Below are 15,194 nucleotides of genomic sequence, written 5' to 3'. Positions count from 1 at the left end.
TATCTCCCGTACGGTCCATGCTGGAGCTCTTTTTGGATTTGGGACTGCACTGCCATCCGTGCTGATCAGAGCTCCATGCTGGGCAAACAGGAAATGAAAATCAAAATTTTGCGGGGCGTTTCCTGTTTACCTGGCCACTGCATCCGAGCTGAGATTGCTGTCCAGAGTGGTCACAGTGGTGTACTGTGGGATACCGCCTGGAGGCCAATACTGTCGATTTGCGGCCACACTAACCCTAATCCGATATGGTAATACCGATTTTAGCGCTACTCCTCTCGTCGGGGAGGAGTACAGAAACCGATTTAAAGAGCCCTTTATATCAATATAAAGGGCCTCGTAGTGTGGATGGGTACAGCGTTAAATCGGTTTAACGCTGCTAAAATCGGTTTAAACGCGTAGTGTAGACCAGGTCTGACATAAGGAACAGACTAGCAAATCAGGAGTGGTACTTACAGCCTGTAGGAACCGAAAAGACAACAGGGCACTGCTAATTCCCCCATATGAGTGCACATCTTCATAATCTCCCTCCTCCAGCAGGTACTGACGGCCTTTATAGCATTCCTTTTCATAGGCAACCCATCTAAAGTAACCACAAGGAAAGAAAACAATTAGAAGAAAAAGTACAACAGCATCATATCAAGAATAAAAGGGGAAAAGAACATTATAAATTTCTAAGATAAATATCACAACCTCAGCTGAGGAACAAAGCAATGCTTGTTGTTTGAGATTACAACACAGGCTGACCAAGCATTCTTTGTGGATCAATACTCCATTTTATGTGATCTCCAACAATAGTTTACTTGTGTAATGCACCAACACTCCTGGAAAATGTTTCTATCATAGTCTTATAGTGCATTTCAACACATTTTTGTAAATATAATGGCTAGAACCTTAAGGGTCATGCAGAGAGTTATCAGTGGCCAAACCAACATCCTATCCTGGGAAGGCTGAGATTCAGGGTGAAATCCTGGCCATGCTGTAGTCAATGGCAAAACTCCCATTGATTTCTATGGAGTCAGTGTCCTCTGCTCTAACCAAGAGATAATACTAAATCCAATAAAATAGAACATGTATAAAAATAATGCATATGTAAAATACTTTTGTACTGCAAAGCAGGGAATTGTACCATTTAAAAATAGTCTGAATAGATAACACCAGATTAAAAATAAATTTCTGCATGAATTTTGAGTGTTCTCAATTAATTTTACTTTGAAAAAGTGCACAATAGCACAAGATGCTTTACAAGGCTTCAAAAAGTTGTGCTATAAAGTGATGTGGAATTAAAAGTTCCCATTCAAATTAGATTAATCAAACTCAAGTACTGTCAGTTAAGCTTTAATATTCAAGACAGAGTTTATAATGTGCACATTAAAGCAACACCAGCTCATTCAACAATGGCAAAGGGTCTGAGTATTTCTTTCATTAAAACTTTCCTGCAAGGATTTACAACTGCTGTAAAAATTTTTTCAGGGCTGAAGTTTGGCAGACAAAAATGGATTTATTTTTTATAACATTTGGTTTAGATTAGTTCAGCTGTTCAAGTTATTGTAAAAAAAAATAACCCACACGCTAGACAGACAGAACAATAACTTTTAAAATATGAAGTTTTCCAGAGAGCTGGTCCATAATTTCTTTGAGTAGTGTTTTAGGTATTGACATTTAAGTTTTCTATGAATGTAGTGCTTGTGAAACCCTCCAAACAACATGAAATAATAACTGCATAAGGTGCATACCATCCAAATCTTTTTAATGGAAGTTAACTTGGAAACCTTGAGGACAATTGTAATGTCATTGCTAGCTATTTCACTGCTGATCTCTCTAGCAGGAACCTTCATTTTTATAGGCTTTTAATGCAATGTTAGATAAAATGGCAGATCTTGGTGGGGTTGAAGGAACAGTGGGTTGGTTAGTTGTTATACAGAGCTCCTGGGACATGCATCAAGGGCCTGATTCTCTCAGGGCTGTTCTACACTACAGAGTTAGGTTGACATAACCACATTACTCAGGGTTGTGAAAAATTTTCATGCCTTGTTGTAGCGGGGTTAGCTCCCACTCCGACCCTGGAGGGGTTGGAAAAGCCCTGCAGAGGGCTGGGGCTGGGCAAGGTAAAACCCTGGCTGACTGTGGGAAGTGGCTGCAGCTGGGGCCATGCCCCAAACTAAGTAACTGGGTCTTGTAAGAAGGTCAGAGAAGCCAGAAGCAGCAGTCTCTCTCTGACTGGAGTGTGGGGTGCAGGAGGGGTGAGGCAGTGGTTTAGGGAAGGGGATTGGGGTGCAGGAGGGGTATGGCAGGGGCTCAGGGCAGGGAGTTGGGGTGTGGGGTGCAGGAGGGGATCAGAGTACAGGAGGGGTGCAGCAGGGGGTTCAGGGTAGGGGGTTGGGCTTAGGGTGCAGCAAGGGGCTCAAGGCAGGGGGTTCGATTGCAGGAGAGGTTCGGGGGGTGGGCTCTGGCCCGGCGTGCACCGGGGGCAGGGCAGGCTCCCTGCCTTGCCTGCCCACCCTGCACTCTGGGAAGCGGCTGGAATGTGGGGGGAACAGGGGTGTGTGTTGCTGTTGCTTCAGGCACCGCCCCCAGCAGCTCCCATTGGCTGGGAATGGGGAACTGCGGCCAGTGGGAGCTGCTGGGGGCGGTGCCTGAAGCAATGTCAACACACACCCCTGTGCCTCTGCTCCCCCAGGTTCTGTCCGCTTCCTGGAGCAGCACGGGGGCAGGGCAGGCAGCAGCCTCTCTGCCCCCTGGTGTGCGCCGGGTCGGAGCCACTCTAGGTAAACGCTGCGGGAGAGGGAGGCCGTGAGGAGCTCACAGGCCACAGAAAATAACCTGGCGGGCCGCATACGGCCCTCAGGCCGCGTGTTTGAGACCCCTGTTCTATGCCCGCCTAGGTATTGGGCGTGCAGGGGGGCAGCCTGAAGGTGAATAAAGGCAGCCAGTCCAAACCCCTTTGCCTATGATGAGTCGCTGATACTGCAGTCTGCCCCAGGGAACGGGGGCTAGATGGAGACTGGGCAGCAGCCAAAACAGGCGAAGTGGGGATAGTGGGTTAGGGGTTCCCCAGGGAGGGGACACCCAGATTGGTGGGGTACTTCCAGGGGGTAGCACCCCAGTTAAAGTGGTACTGGGGTCCAGGGAGGGACACAGGGGCCAGAGGACAGGCGGAAGAGGGCGCTCTGGAGCTGGAATGAGCTAATTCCCAGAAGTCACCAGCAGGAGGCGCTGCAGGGGTGAGTCCGCACGTCTACACTTGTGCTATGTAATTAAGACAGCCTAACCTAGTAGTGTCTGCACTGGGGCTTGACAGAAGAATTCTGTCACCTTAGCTACCACCTGTCAGAGAAATGAATTTATTGCAGTGATCTGAAAACCCCTTCTTCACCGTATTAAGTATCTACACTCCAACATTGCAGCTGTGCCACAGTAGCATTTTTAATGTAGACATGTCCTCAGTCTCTACATGTTAAGACAATTATTTATATAACCATGGAAAGTATGCTAAAATGCTACCAAATTGGAATGGTAGCTTTTTATACCCAGTTTGCACAACTGTAAATAATTATATAATGGGCAGAACAACGCAGAATCAATCCCAGGTACATCTACACTAGGAAAAGAAAATGAGTTGTTAACACATCTTTAGCAAATGCATGGATAACCGACACATGGTAAAATCCTAGTGAAGACGAAATACTTTACAGCTTTTACATGAGTTAGTAGATCAAATGGAGGAGTATGGAATCTAAGGTTTACTTCAACGGGTTAACCCACGTGAAAACCACAAACTGCCTTGTCTATATTTTCCTCACTAGGATTTTACTTAGCATCAGTTACCACGCATTACCTAACACAAGTTAAACACATACCTTTTTTCCTAGTGAAGACAAGGTCTAAGATTTAAAAAAAAAAGTCAATCCACTCCTTCCCCTGCCCACACGAGATATTGTCTATACTATATTTAACTCACCTTAACAGATTGCCAATTACTTTGTTATTTAACACATTTGCATATATTAGTATAGACACTCCACAAATGTTTGTTCCAAGACATAGATGTTTGTGGTTTACCCTAGGACTATTTTTTGAAATCCTGATTGTAATTAGATTACTTATAAAGAGTAATTTGTCATTTATCTATTTACAGTGAACATTAAATACAAAAATAAAATATACTCACACTCCGCCAATGACACGTATTGATCCAATTCCCTGGAAATCCTCATCACTTCTATAGAGTGCTGGGACAGCATCAATGTTTCCAGAAAGCTCTTTGGCCCATCCTCCAAAATCTTTTTTCTCATATATTACTATCTGCAGAATTTGGTTTGAAACAATGTATTTAGTACTTTAACTTTTAGTAAACTTAAATCTGACGCACATAGTACAGCATTGTCGAGGAATGCAATTTTTTTCTCAGCAGCTACCATGGTGGAAATTCTGCTCTGTGTCTCCTGAGCCCTCTTGATTGCAGGTTGCTCCACGGTCTGGACAAGCCCTGGTATGATTTTCACAGCCTTAGCAGGCTGTCAAAGGGCTTCTCTACACAGGAAAATTTATCAGTATAGTTATACCAATATAAATTATACCACTATAACTGCCTGTGTGGACACCTTCACTTGAACAAGAGTGGCCACATGTAGAGTTTTAGCAGTATAACTAAAACAGTACAGTTATGCTGACAACATTTTCCATGTGAGAAGCCCTAGGTAAAGGCAGCTTCCCCAGGCCACCTAGAATCTCTGCAGTGCTATGTGCTCTAGCCCTGCTGCTAGCCCCAGTATGCCCTTCCTAGGCTGCCTATACTGAGACTTGCAAGAGTGTTCTCCGAGAGCAATCTTATGACTATGTTCCTCTAATCCTGTGCCATGGTAACTGTCTCAAAGCTGGATCTGGGGCTCTTAAATCTCCTTTATGCTGCTTCAGACTTTTTCATTCTGTGTAAAGAAGCAAGCAGGGGTGAGAATCTTACCCCATATATTTAAAATCCATGAAATACGCTATATTCATAGAGTTTCATTTGAGCTGAGTGATAATGAGACACCATAAGCCTGATCCAGTAGAAAATATCCAAGGCCTTTCCAGCCAAGCAATCTGTGGCCGATGGATCTGCACTATACAGCCTCCACTGGACGTACAGTAAAAAAAAAAAAAAAAAAAAATAAAAAAAAAATTGTTGGGCTTTGAAGAGCTGCCTGGGTGCATGAAAATTCTATGGGTTCCTTACCTCTTTCATTGCACGGTTCCTCATTCTGGATTCACCTGTTCACCCTTCATCAGCGTCACATGCACTGTGTGCTAGAGTAACTCCCTCTATGGGTATGGCTCTGGCCTGCAATTGGCCAGGCTACAGATTGTTTTTTTATTTTTTTAAATAAGTTAACTGGGGCCATATATGTTTCTGTGGGAAACTGGGTGAGGGAGGGGCAGAGCAAAAGCAAAGAAAAATGTTTCTGGCCTCCCTTCCCACCCTTCAGTTGGACTCCAATCACATACACCCAAATGTGCTCCAGAAGATGGGCCCTCCCAATCATGATTTGACTCTTGCAGAGAAGGGAAGGGGAAAGAGTGTACTTCCTTTCTCTTATTTTTTGAATGTGGTGAAGTAGACATTTGACCTACAGGGATCTTTTGTTCACTGATGACTGTGGATGTGTCAGCCAGGAGAAACTCACTTTAGACTGTAGATCCTTTAAAATTCTTCTTCATACAACTGACATTCAGTTATCTTGGAAAAAATCCTGCTACTTTTATGTCTCACAAAGCACATGTAACTCCTGGGCTGTGTAGCGTCACAGAATTTGTTCTTAGGAAGTGGGCAGATGCAGAATGCCTAATCGAATATTCCACAGACAACAGAGAAGAGGTATTTTCCTCACTAAGAAAAGGAAGTAGTCTTAAATTAGGATCTCCCTGTCACAGAATCTTTTATTGGCCGCATGTTTGGTACTTACCTTAACATTCATAGGCATTTGTACCTTTAGTCCACCCTAAGATATAAAATACATACATAAATAATTACATGAAATCTGAAATTATATTTCCATATGTGTATATTTTATAACTCTAGAGGAGTATGCAGTTCTTGCAGCTATACTAGATGATTCCAGTCTGTGTTGAATCTGACATTTAAATACACTGATAATTCACAAAACCAAGGAACACCTATAAAAATGATCTAGAAACACAGAATGTTTTTACAAGCCTCTGAATAAAAAAAACCCAACCACCACTTTATACATGTTTGTCTTTACTTGTACTATAGATCCAAGTATTTACTACTTGTCTCTCACTTATACCACTGATCAGATTTAAAAAAATTAAAGTAACTTTTAAAAATGTACCACATATATTAAAGTTTTCTTAAAGCAGTAGGGATTGTATACCAAAAAGTTGTTTACATCAAAACTTATTTCACCAGAACACAGGCTGATGGGTAAAATCCCAGGAATGAGAACAATGTAAGCCATCTATGAAGTGAGGCACAACACTGCATATGAATAACAATGTTCCAGTACTAGAAATGATAGTCAAGGATTGTTGTAATCCTTCAACATATTTGCAGAACAAGGGAGAGATTTTCAAAAGCACAAATGGAAGGCAGGTGCACAACTCACACTGACTTTCAGTGGGAGCTGGGCATGTAACTGTCCCTTGTAGTTTTGAAAATCTCCCTTTGGAACCTTTATGTACACATTAAAGCTACATGCCATTGTATCTGTATCCATCTCTTTCCATGCTTATATCCACAAGCTGTCCATCAAAGGAGTATTAGGCTGCGTGTGTATCAAGATTGCTATGCAGTGCGTAGTCACAGGAAGATTACCAGACAGTTTGATTAGTTATTATTTCTTCTGACCTGGCACCTGCAGCAGACTCTAACTGCATGAGTATGCAAAGGTTTTCTGAAGAACCTTTTATAAACAGTTGTTGTTGGTTCCAACAGAAAATGCACAACCTCAAACGCACAACTTTTGGGTCTTATTTAAAGAGACACTTAATCCACATCATCTTGACACAAGTTTTTCTTTTACTAAGATGTCCTACTGCACTGAGGAACCCGGTGCTCCTTTCTGACTTAAACATTCCCAAAGCTCTGGAAGTTTGCAATGAAAAGAAAAGAAGAAGATTATACCTTTACAGAAATTTGCTGTCACAATCTGCACTATCACTGTGTTGCAACAACACAGTTCACCACAACATCCAAACTGCAGATGGACCAAAAACCCAGAACTGGATCCAATTTTTGTATCTATAATAGACCATACCCACAGTCTATATCCAAAAACTCCTAAACATGGGGAATATGAAATCCCAATTTTAACTTTCCCAAATCTTGGACTGTTCTGATTCGACCCACTTGAGAGAGGTATGAGCTGCAAACATGCACCTATCTCTTCTCCCAGTGCCAAGTAATACAGCCTTCTCAGACTTATTTGAGAGCTCTAAATGTACAGAGGTGGTAGCGCTGCAACTTTTCAGATGAATGGCAAATGCACTGTAATACACCACTGCATGACATGTATGTTACATATGCAAAAATCTCTAAAAAACTGTAAAGCGAATATTCAACTCAAAGTTATCCTTAGACCAAATCATTAAATGGGGTGCATCATTCAGAGAATCGCAACAACCTCACCATTTTTAGGGGACGCAGAGATTTCACATCTGCTGCAGAAATTTCAGATGGTGAGTTGCCTTCTTCCAAAACTAACACATCTCCTTTGTAATTAGGGTCTGAATAGGCAAGCCATCTATAGCAATGAGGAAAAAAAATGACTTGTTTAAAACAAATATGTTAAGAGCGTATATTCTTTTCTTGATTGTATCCATCAGAGCTAGACAATATGCACCAGATACATAAAGTATCTTAAATACAAAATACATTTAAACATTAGGATTTTGAATGTATTGCTACAATCTTAGAAAATTAATTTAAAATTCCTTTAATGTCTAACCCAGAAGAAATAAGACAAGAAAACATTGGTCACTTATCATAAAAGGCCATCTTGTTACACTGTGAATAAGCAAAACCTAAAGATTACTACTGATGACTACAAATATCTGGAGACCAACACTGGCATCAAAATTTATCATGAACTGATGATTCAAAATAAGATAGAAATCTTTGCATTGACTCCACTGGGCTTTGCATCAGACTTATTAGAATATGTTCATTCACTACATTTATTTGAAAACTAGGAGCTCTTATTTTGACATTAAGATCTTTGAAGCATGGCTCTCTCCTTCAGACTCTCATGTCAAAAGGAAGTATGTGTGTAAGGGTGAGGTGGGGAAAGACTAGGTGGGTTATAGTGAGTGGGATAGGAGACTAGTGGACAGTGATGAAGAATGGAGGTGGGGGCTTATATGCACGTGGAGTATCAAGTGCTTAAAACTTGCTATCTAGAAAATTGTAAGCAATTAAAAATTACTGTAGGTAAGACACTTGTCTCCTTTCCTTTCCTCATAGCTTTAAAACTCATTTTCTAATTTTTTTCCAAACTTCAAAAGAATATTCTGCCTGGGGATTAGAAGTTGCATGTGAACCTCAGGGAAGCTAGATTCATAATGAGAAGCTAGCTTCAACCTCAATCATGGAATGACTCCTGTCACTCCATAATGATTCTGGAAAGGGGGAAAACATCTCACTCTAGAACAAAAGGACCGGGAAGTTCTGTGCACCTGCCTGACAAACATATTCCCTCTGCTAAACACACGAAGTACTGGACTGGTGACGGAGTCTGGATTTGGATCATTCTGCATAGCCCTTCTGACTAGGGCACAGTTGCTGCTTCAGGAGTGCTTAATTGAGGCAATATTTATTTTCTGGAATTCAATCACACTATTGTGCTTTTAACAGTGTGGTTGGCTAAAAGGACACTACGGTCTCCAGTGAACAAGAAGCTGACTTTATCTGAGCTTCCTCCTCTACTTATACAAGTGCTCAAGGAAAGGTGTACAAGACTGGTTGATAGGGAAACAGAGGGAGAATGCCTTTGAGAGAGTCAAGCTGCACACCAAGGAATCATAGAACTGGGCTGAAACAAACTAGGGGTTTACGTTAAAACTTATTTTTATAAATATAATGCCCTAAGAAAAATCCTTTTTGACTGCAAGTGTTTTTTGCTGCTATGTCATTCCACCAGCTTACAAACTACTAGTAAAGAATACTTACACTCCTGACTTGACAATTATGTAAAAGGTGCTTTTAACATCCAGTTCTTCTAAATTGGCAACTGCATTCTGTATGCAGACAGGAAACCCCTCTGTTCCAGCTTGTGGGCAAAACTCTATTTCTGGAATGCTGCAATCCTGCAGAAACAAATCAGACTGTAAAGGTTAACTACATTTGGAAAGTTTGCCAGTACTGATAGAAATACAAGTCCTTCCTTTTAAAGCTATGTTTATTTCAGTTTTTTTCTTAACACAATAACTTTGGGTTCTACAGAACAGTACAACTTTTTAAAAATTAAGGCTGGAATTTTCAGAGTCCTAAAGAAGTTAGGCCTCCAACTTCCACTGACTTTCCATGGGAGTTTAGCATCTAAATCTTGTGGGCTCCTTTAAAAATCTCAGCCTAAATATGCTTTTATTAAATCATATTTACCAACAGAAGAAGCTATTTATATATAAATATATTTTCTGACTTCTTGGATTTTTCACAACTTTATGATGAAAACATTGAAGTCAACTGGTTGTGATATTACACTATTTTCTTTTTACTACATTTTGATTCAGTGGTGCTTTCTAATTTTCTATAATAAGTATTCATTAAAGAATAGCATACACATATTCATGGCTCCTTTTCAGTATCATCATAAATTAGGTAATTATGGCTGTGTGTAGAGTTACATTAAATATGTCTAAAAAATACATTAACTGCACAATTTAGAATCAAACATGCTTGTTGATGAGCAGTTTAATGCTTAGTGTATAATAATTTAAATCAATAAAGGAAAAAAGATTCCAGATTTAATATTACATACAAACCCAGATCCCAATTCAGGAAAGAATTTAAGCACATGGTTGTGTCCATCTTTATTTCAGGAAGGGCACCTATTTAAGCATGAGTAACTCTTGGATTTCACTGGAATTGAAAGGTGTACTATAAGGATGCTTCCTTGGAACAAGGCCTCAATTATAACTACCTCCGAAATTTAGTTAGGACTGCCTGTAATTAAGTTTTGCAATGCATATGACTTATGCGCTCAAATTGTGTAAATTCAATTTTATGTTACTTTAAATAAAAGGGCAGCATTCCAGAGAAAGGCAAAGAAAGTGAAAGCCAAAACAAATGTTTCCAGTGCCAGGTAGCTACATAATGCTTTTTCTTTATATAGTACATGTTAAGATGGAGGCACTAGGATTTTATCATTGGAGCTCCTATCCATTAGCCTTTTAGTTCTGGAGAAGAGCTTGCCAAGTCTCACAGTTCTTCCCAAGAAATGTGCAGAAACTGTCTAACTATGGTAATTTCAACACGCATGTCAAATGTAGCACCAGTGGTGTTTTCATTTTTTTAAAAAACAGCTTTTGACACACCACAGCTCAATGTAAGGTTTCCTTTTAGGACCTGATTCAGCAAAGCAGTTTGAAGTGAAAGGGAGTTAACTACTGTTAGAATACAGATATTCAGGCCTGACTGTATAGGCCTATACTTTAAGAACTTAGGTATACTTTTATCACTTAGCTAGTTACTGGGGTATAAAAACAAAGAATCAAAATCACATAGACTGTTCTACCGGGAAAAGGCCTGAGGCCTTGTTCTTAAGCTAAGGCCTTTGGCTAAGCAGCAGGGGCAGTGATAAACTGGGAAGTGTACAGTCACATCCCAAATCAGTCACACTGAAATAAGGTGGTATTAGGCTGTTAGGAAGATGATCCTGTCCATCACCACCAGATAAAGAAACAGATCTTAAGATGGTTAATGAAAGCTTAGTTTAATAGCATCCTATCTCATAGAACTGGAAGGGATCCTGAAAGGTCATTTAGTTGAGCCCCCTGCCTTCACTAGCAGGAATAAGTACTGATTTTTTGCCCCAGACCCCTAAGTGGCCCCCTCAAGGATTGAACTCACAAGCCTGGGTTTAGCAGGCCAATGCTCAAACCACTGAGCTACCTGCCCCCCATCCTGTCTGGCAAAAAATCACTTATCAATGGTTGTGGTTGTGAAACCCTCATTTTTGTAGTGTTTTATCTTTATGGCTCCCACTTTTCTATTGTTAATCTGTCTGGTTTTCTAATTGTTTTTCTCTGCTGTATAACTAATTTTGCTAAGTGTAAGTTAATTAGGGTAGTGGGATATAATTGGTTAGAGAATTACAGTATGCTAAAATTTGTTAGGATTGGTCAGTTAAATTTCAGTAAAATGATTGGTTAAGGTATAGCTGAGAATATTACTATATAAACTGGCGTCAAACAGGAAGTGGAGGGCAAATTGGAATCATCCTTGCTAATGGGGTGGGGGGGAGCGGGAATGGGAATAGGGAACAGGGAACGGGGAACGTGGACATAAGCAGAGTGGTGAGAATTCCCTTGGCACAGGCACAGCAGAAGTAAAGCTGGTCTCTGAGGACCCTTTAACAAACATAGGAGGCAAGAGGAGTCAACACTACAGAGATTTTAGGCATCTTTCTGGCCCAGGGGCTGAGGTAACTTGGACAGCCCCCCAGGGTTATCTAAATTAGAGGTGGCCAACCTGTGACTCCGGAGCCACATGCGGCTCTTTAGAAGTTAATATGCAGCTCCTTGTATAGGCATCAACTCTGGGGCTGGAGCTACAGGTGCCAACTTTCCAATGTGCCAGGGGTGGGGTGGGTGGGTGCTCACTGCTTAACCCCTGGCTCTGCCACAGGCCCTGCCCCCCCCTTCCCATTCCCTCCCCTGAGCCTGCAGTGCCCTTGTCCCGCCCCCATTCCCCTTCCCTCCCCAGCCTCCAGCATGCCATGAAACAGCTGATTGGGAGGTGTGGGGATGTAGGAGGAGGTGTTGATTGGTGGGGCTGCTGGTGGATAGGAGGCACTGGGGGCAGGGGGAAGCTGATGGAGGCTACTGACGTGTTACTGTGGCTCTTTGGCAATGTACATTGGTAAATTCTGGCTTCTTCTCAGGCTCAGGTTGGCACCCTTGACCTAAATTATGTCAGGGACTGTTCCAGCCTCCATCGAAGCCTAGGATCAGGATGTATGTCAATTGTATAGCACAGAACCTCACCCCAGGATTGGAAGGCTCTGAACAGGTTCCACTGAAGCAGTAACAAATTATCACCACTCTTGCTGGTGCACAAAGTTATTTTGACAGTTATTGGACTGTCAGCAATAAAGTAATAATTCTGGTAAAATTATTTCAGAGAAATGTTAAGTCACTTTCCCCAAGAGGCCCACAGTACAGTAACATAATACATTAGCAATGCTCTCACACACGATCACATTTCCTCTGTATTGTACCTAGCAAACAATGCACAGTAGTTGTTCTCAGCAACAAAAATTGCAACACAATGCTTTTGTATCAGAAGATCAAAACCAGAAAGATACAGTAGAAAATTGCAGTACAATACTACCTTATAGAAAATCGCTAAAGAAATGCTAATGCCTCTGGTTCTAAACATACAGCTGAGCAGGTAAAAAAGTCCAATTTGTAGTTCACATGAGTATGTGCATGTGATACAGCCACAATGAAGAGAGACTTTCTGAGGCTCATGTTTTCTGATATAATCTGTATAGTTTGTAATCCAATCTAATCCAGGCTTTCAAAGCTTGTTTGTTTGTGGTTTTCCTAATGAATTGGGCAGTAACTGCTTAAGGTACAAGAAAACATCTCTCTCTTTCCTTCCTTCCTCTCCTCCTTACATATATCATATACTGTTTACGCATTTATGACTTTAGCCTATACAACATGCACCTAAATTCTGGAATCAAACAATTCAGTTTTTGTTAAGAAAATTAGAACTCTCTATCATAAAATTCTAGAGAGAATTATGCCAATAATTCTTTTCGACAAGCACAATACAGTGATTTCATGGCGAAAAAGGTGGAGAAATAAGGTACTTTTAACTGCACAGACAGACACAGTATCTCATATGTATCAACTGTTTTGTTTCAGTTTACCTAAGGAGCATCATTCTAAAGTTGATGCTTGGAATGAGTCTATATGCTTCTTCTTATTCTTTTGGAAATGCTTCCAGATTTGTTTTAATTTTAGTGCTCATCAAAAGTGCCCCGCTGACAGCACTAAAGACTGGAATAATATAGTTCTTCACCAGGTAGGTGAATCACAAGCAGGGGCAGTGCAAGCTCTCTAATTTTGCTTTAGTGTCCATTCAGCCTGACTTGGAGGCCCACAAACTTGACCTCTCTACTAACTGTGATGGTGTTTTTGCGAATTGCACTGAATATACCAACTCATTCAACACAGTGTTACATAATAACTTGTGGTCATGACCAAAAGCAATTAACATGTCAATTTTTAAAGGAAATAAAATTTTTGAGCAAACGATATGTAATTTTATAACTATATATATATTTTTAAATTAGATTAGGGATCAGATTTTTAAAGGTCATTTAGGCCTTGCTGTGCTCAGTGTTGCAGTGCATAACTGATTTAGGAGCCTATATCTCATTTTCAAAAGGTCTGTAGGCACTTCGCAGCCTAAATCCCATCATAAGTCAATGGAAGTAGGCTCCTAAGGACCCAAATCACTTAGGAAAATGAGATTTAGTCTCCTAATCAGTTAGACATTGCAAAACTGATCTCAGCAATACATAAATATCTTTAAAAATCTAGGCCTAAGTTACAAACTATGCCCTGATTTATACCCACTGGATGAAATTCTGTGCTGTAATAAGCTGGTAAAGGTCCCCGAAGAGCCAAACAAGTTTCATCTACTTATTTGGGGGATGAAGTTAGCCCACTGATGTCAGAGCAAGGTAAAGGTTAGCCTGAGGTGTTATTGTACAAGATACATATTATGCCTTTGCAAATACACATCCATACTGTACCACAGCTTATATATTTTAAACATGTGGACTTTAGATCAGTAAATATTTGTCCTGAGATGATCACATCTGCCTGAACAAACTGATTTAGAGAGCAGCATTACTTACTGTAACTTCAGTAAGACTTTTAATGAAACCAGTTTTTACCAAACAAAATCCCCCAAAAGTGATCATTTGGAGGTTAAGAACCAGTATCTCCAATCTGAACCTTTTCAAATTTCAGATATGTGGATGCAAATCCATCACTACACTTGGTTTCGGTCAGATACGAAACTGAAAAATAGGTTTTTTCCCAATGTATGGTCATATGGAACCAAAATCCTGCAAGAACCATTATTTTACTGAGATGTCAGGTCAGAATCGTAGAAATCTTACATGAACAGCTCATCCTGGAGAAATTTGTATCATTTGGGGCTGATATCCCACAATAAGCTTGGAATATTTCAACACATTATACCTAAAAATCTAGCTATTATGACAAGTTTGAAGCTGAAGCAGTCTAAACCAAATCTGGGTCTGACCACCATACCACCTTGAATCCTCTCTAATTTCTTTTTATATAAATCTGATAGACCCAAAATAATCTCCAGAGATATTTCACTTTGTTACTGTAAAAATAATGTTTATTTCTGGAAAATATTATAGTTTGCTACTTAATAAACTGAGACTTAGTAAAGGGCACATCCTTGTGCAAATGCAAAATTATTTCCAAATATAAACAGGTGGGTGTGACGTTCCACTTCATATGATTTTATGAAAATATACTAATGAGTGTGAATATAATGTAACTGGAATATGCTTCATGCAAAAGGCCTCTTGTAAGTTATCATTACAAAGCTTATAATCTACTGAGTGTGTTCATCCTATTTGTATGAATGTATCATTCTTGTATCTGAAACTAGAAATACGAAATATAACTCGAGGTACTATTGTAATTATGTAAATTGTGGGCCATTAATGGTGGTTTGGAATCTTGATGGCTCCCATTAACCTGGACAATTGACTGTAGATGGCTCTGTTTACTTGCAAGCCTTCCTGTGAGTCAGGCCAGGAAGAATGAAGGCTTGGGGTCTCACAGGACATGTGATCATGCATGTCACCTGGTACTGTAATCCATCTTAAACCTGGTGCTTTTCCATTTAGAAGGAGGGGTAAGGACCCAGAGAGACAAAAGATTCCCCACCCTGTGCCAAAGCTATAAAAGGGTGT

General features: G+C 40.5%; 1 protein-coding gene across 5 annotated transcripts in view; it reads right to left on the bottom strand.

The window, feature by feature from the left end:
- Window positions 1–15,194, bottom strand: part of CRYBG3 (crystallin beta-gamma domain containing 3) — a 140,341-nt gene that overhangs the window by 49,812 nt on the left and 75,335 nt on the right. For 4 of the 5 annotated variants that reach the window (XM_050955940.1, XM_050955963.1, XM_050955949.1 and 1 more), the window contains 5 exons: window positions 9,167–9,303; window positions 7,628–7,742; window positions 5,943–5,978; window positions 4,169–4,302; window positions 454–580 (listed from right to left, as the gene is read on the bottom strand). In XM_050955940.1, coding sequence (XP_050811897.1) covers window positions 454–580; window positions 4,169–4,302; window positions 5,943–5,978; window positions 7,628–7,742; window positions 9,167–9,303 — 549 coding nt within the window. Of the gene's footprint in view, window positions 1–453; window positions 581–4,168; window positions 4,303–5,942; window positions 5,979–6,307; window positions 7,085–7,627; window positions 7,743–9,166; window positions 9,304–15,194 lie in introns of those variants that run through there. The other variant, XM_050955966.1, reaches the window with a different exon arrangement.

The sequence above is a fragment of the Gopherus flavomarginatus genome, chromosome 1, assembly GCF_025201925.1.
Source record: "Gopherus flavomarginatus isolate rGopFla2 chromosome 1, rGopFla2.mat.asm, whole genome shotgun sequence".
Lineage (NCBI taxonomy): Eukaryota > Metazoa > Chordata > Testudines > Testudinidae > Gopherus > Gopherus flavomarginatus.
This window is presented reverse-complemented; position numbering and strand designations above follow the sequence as displayed.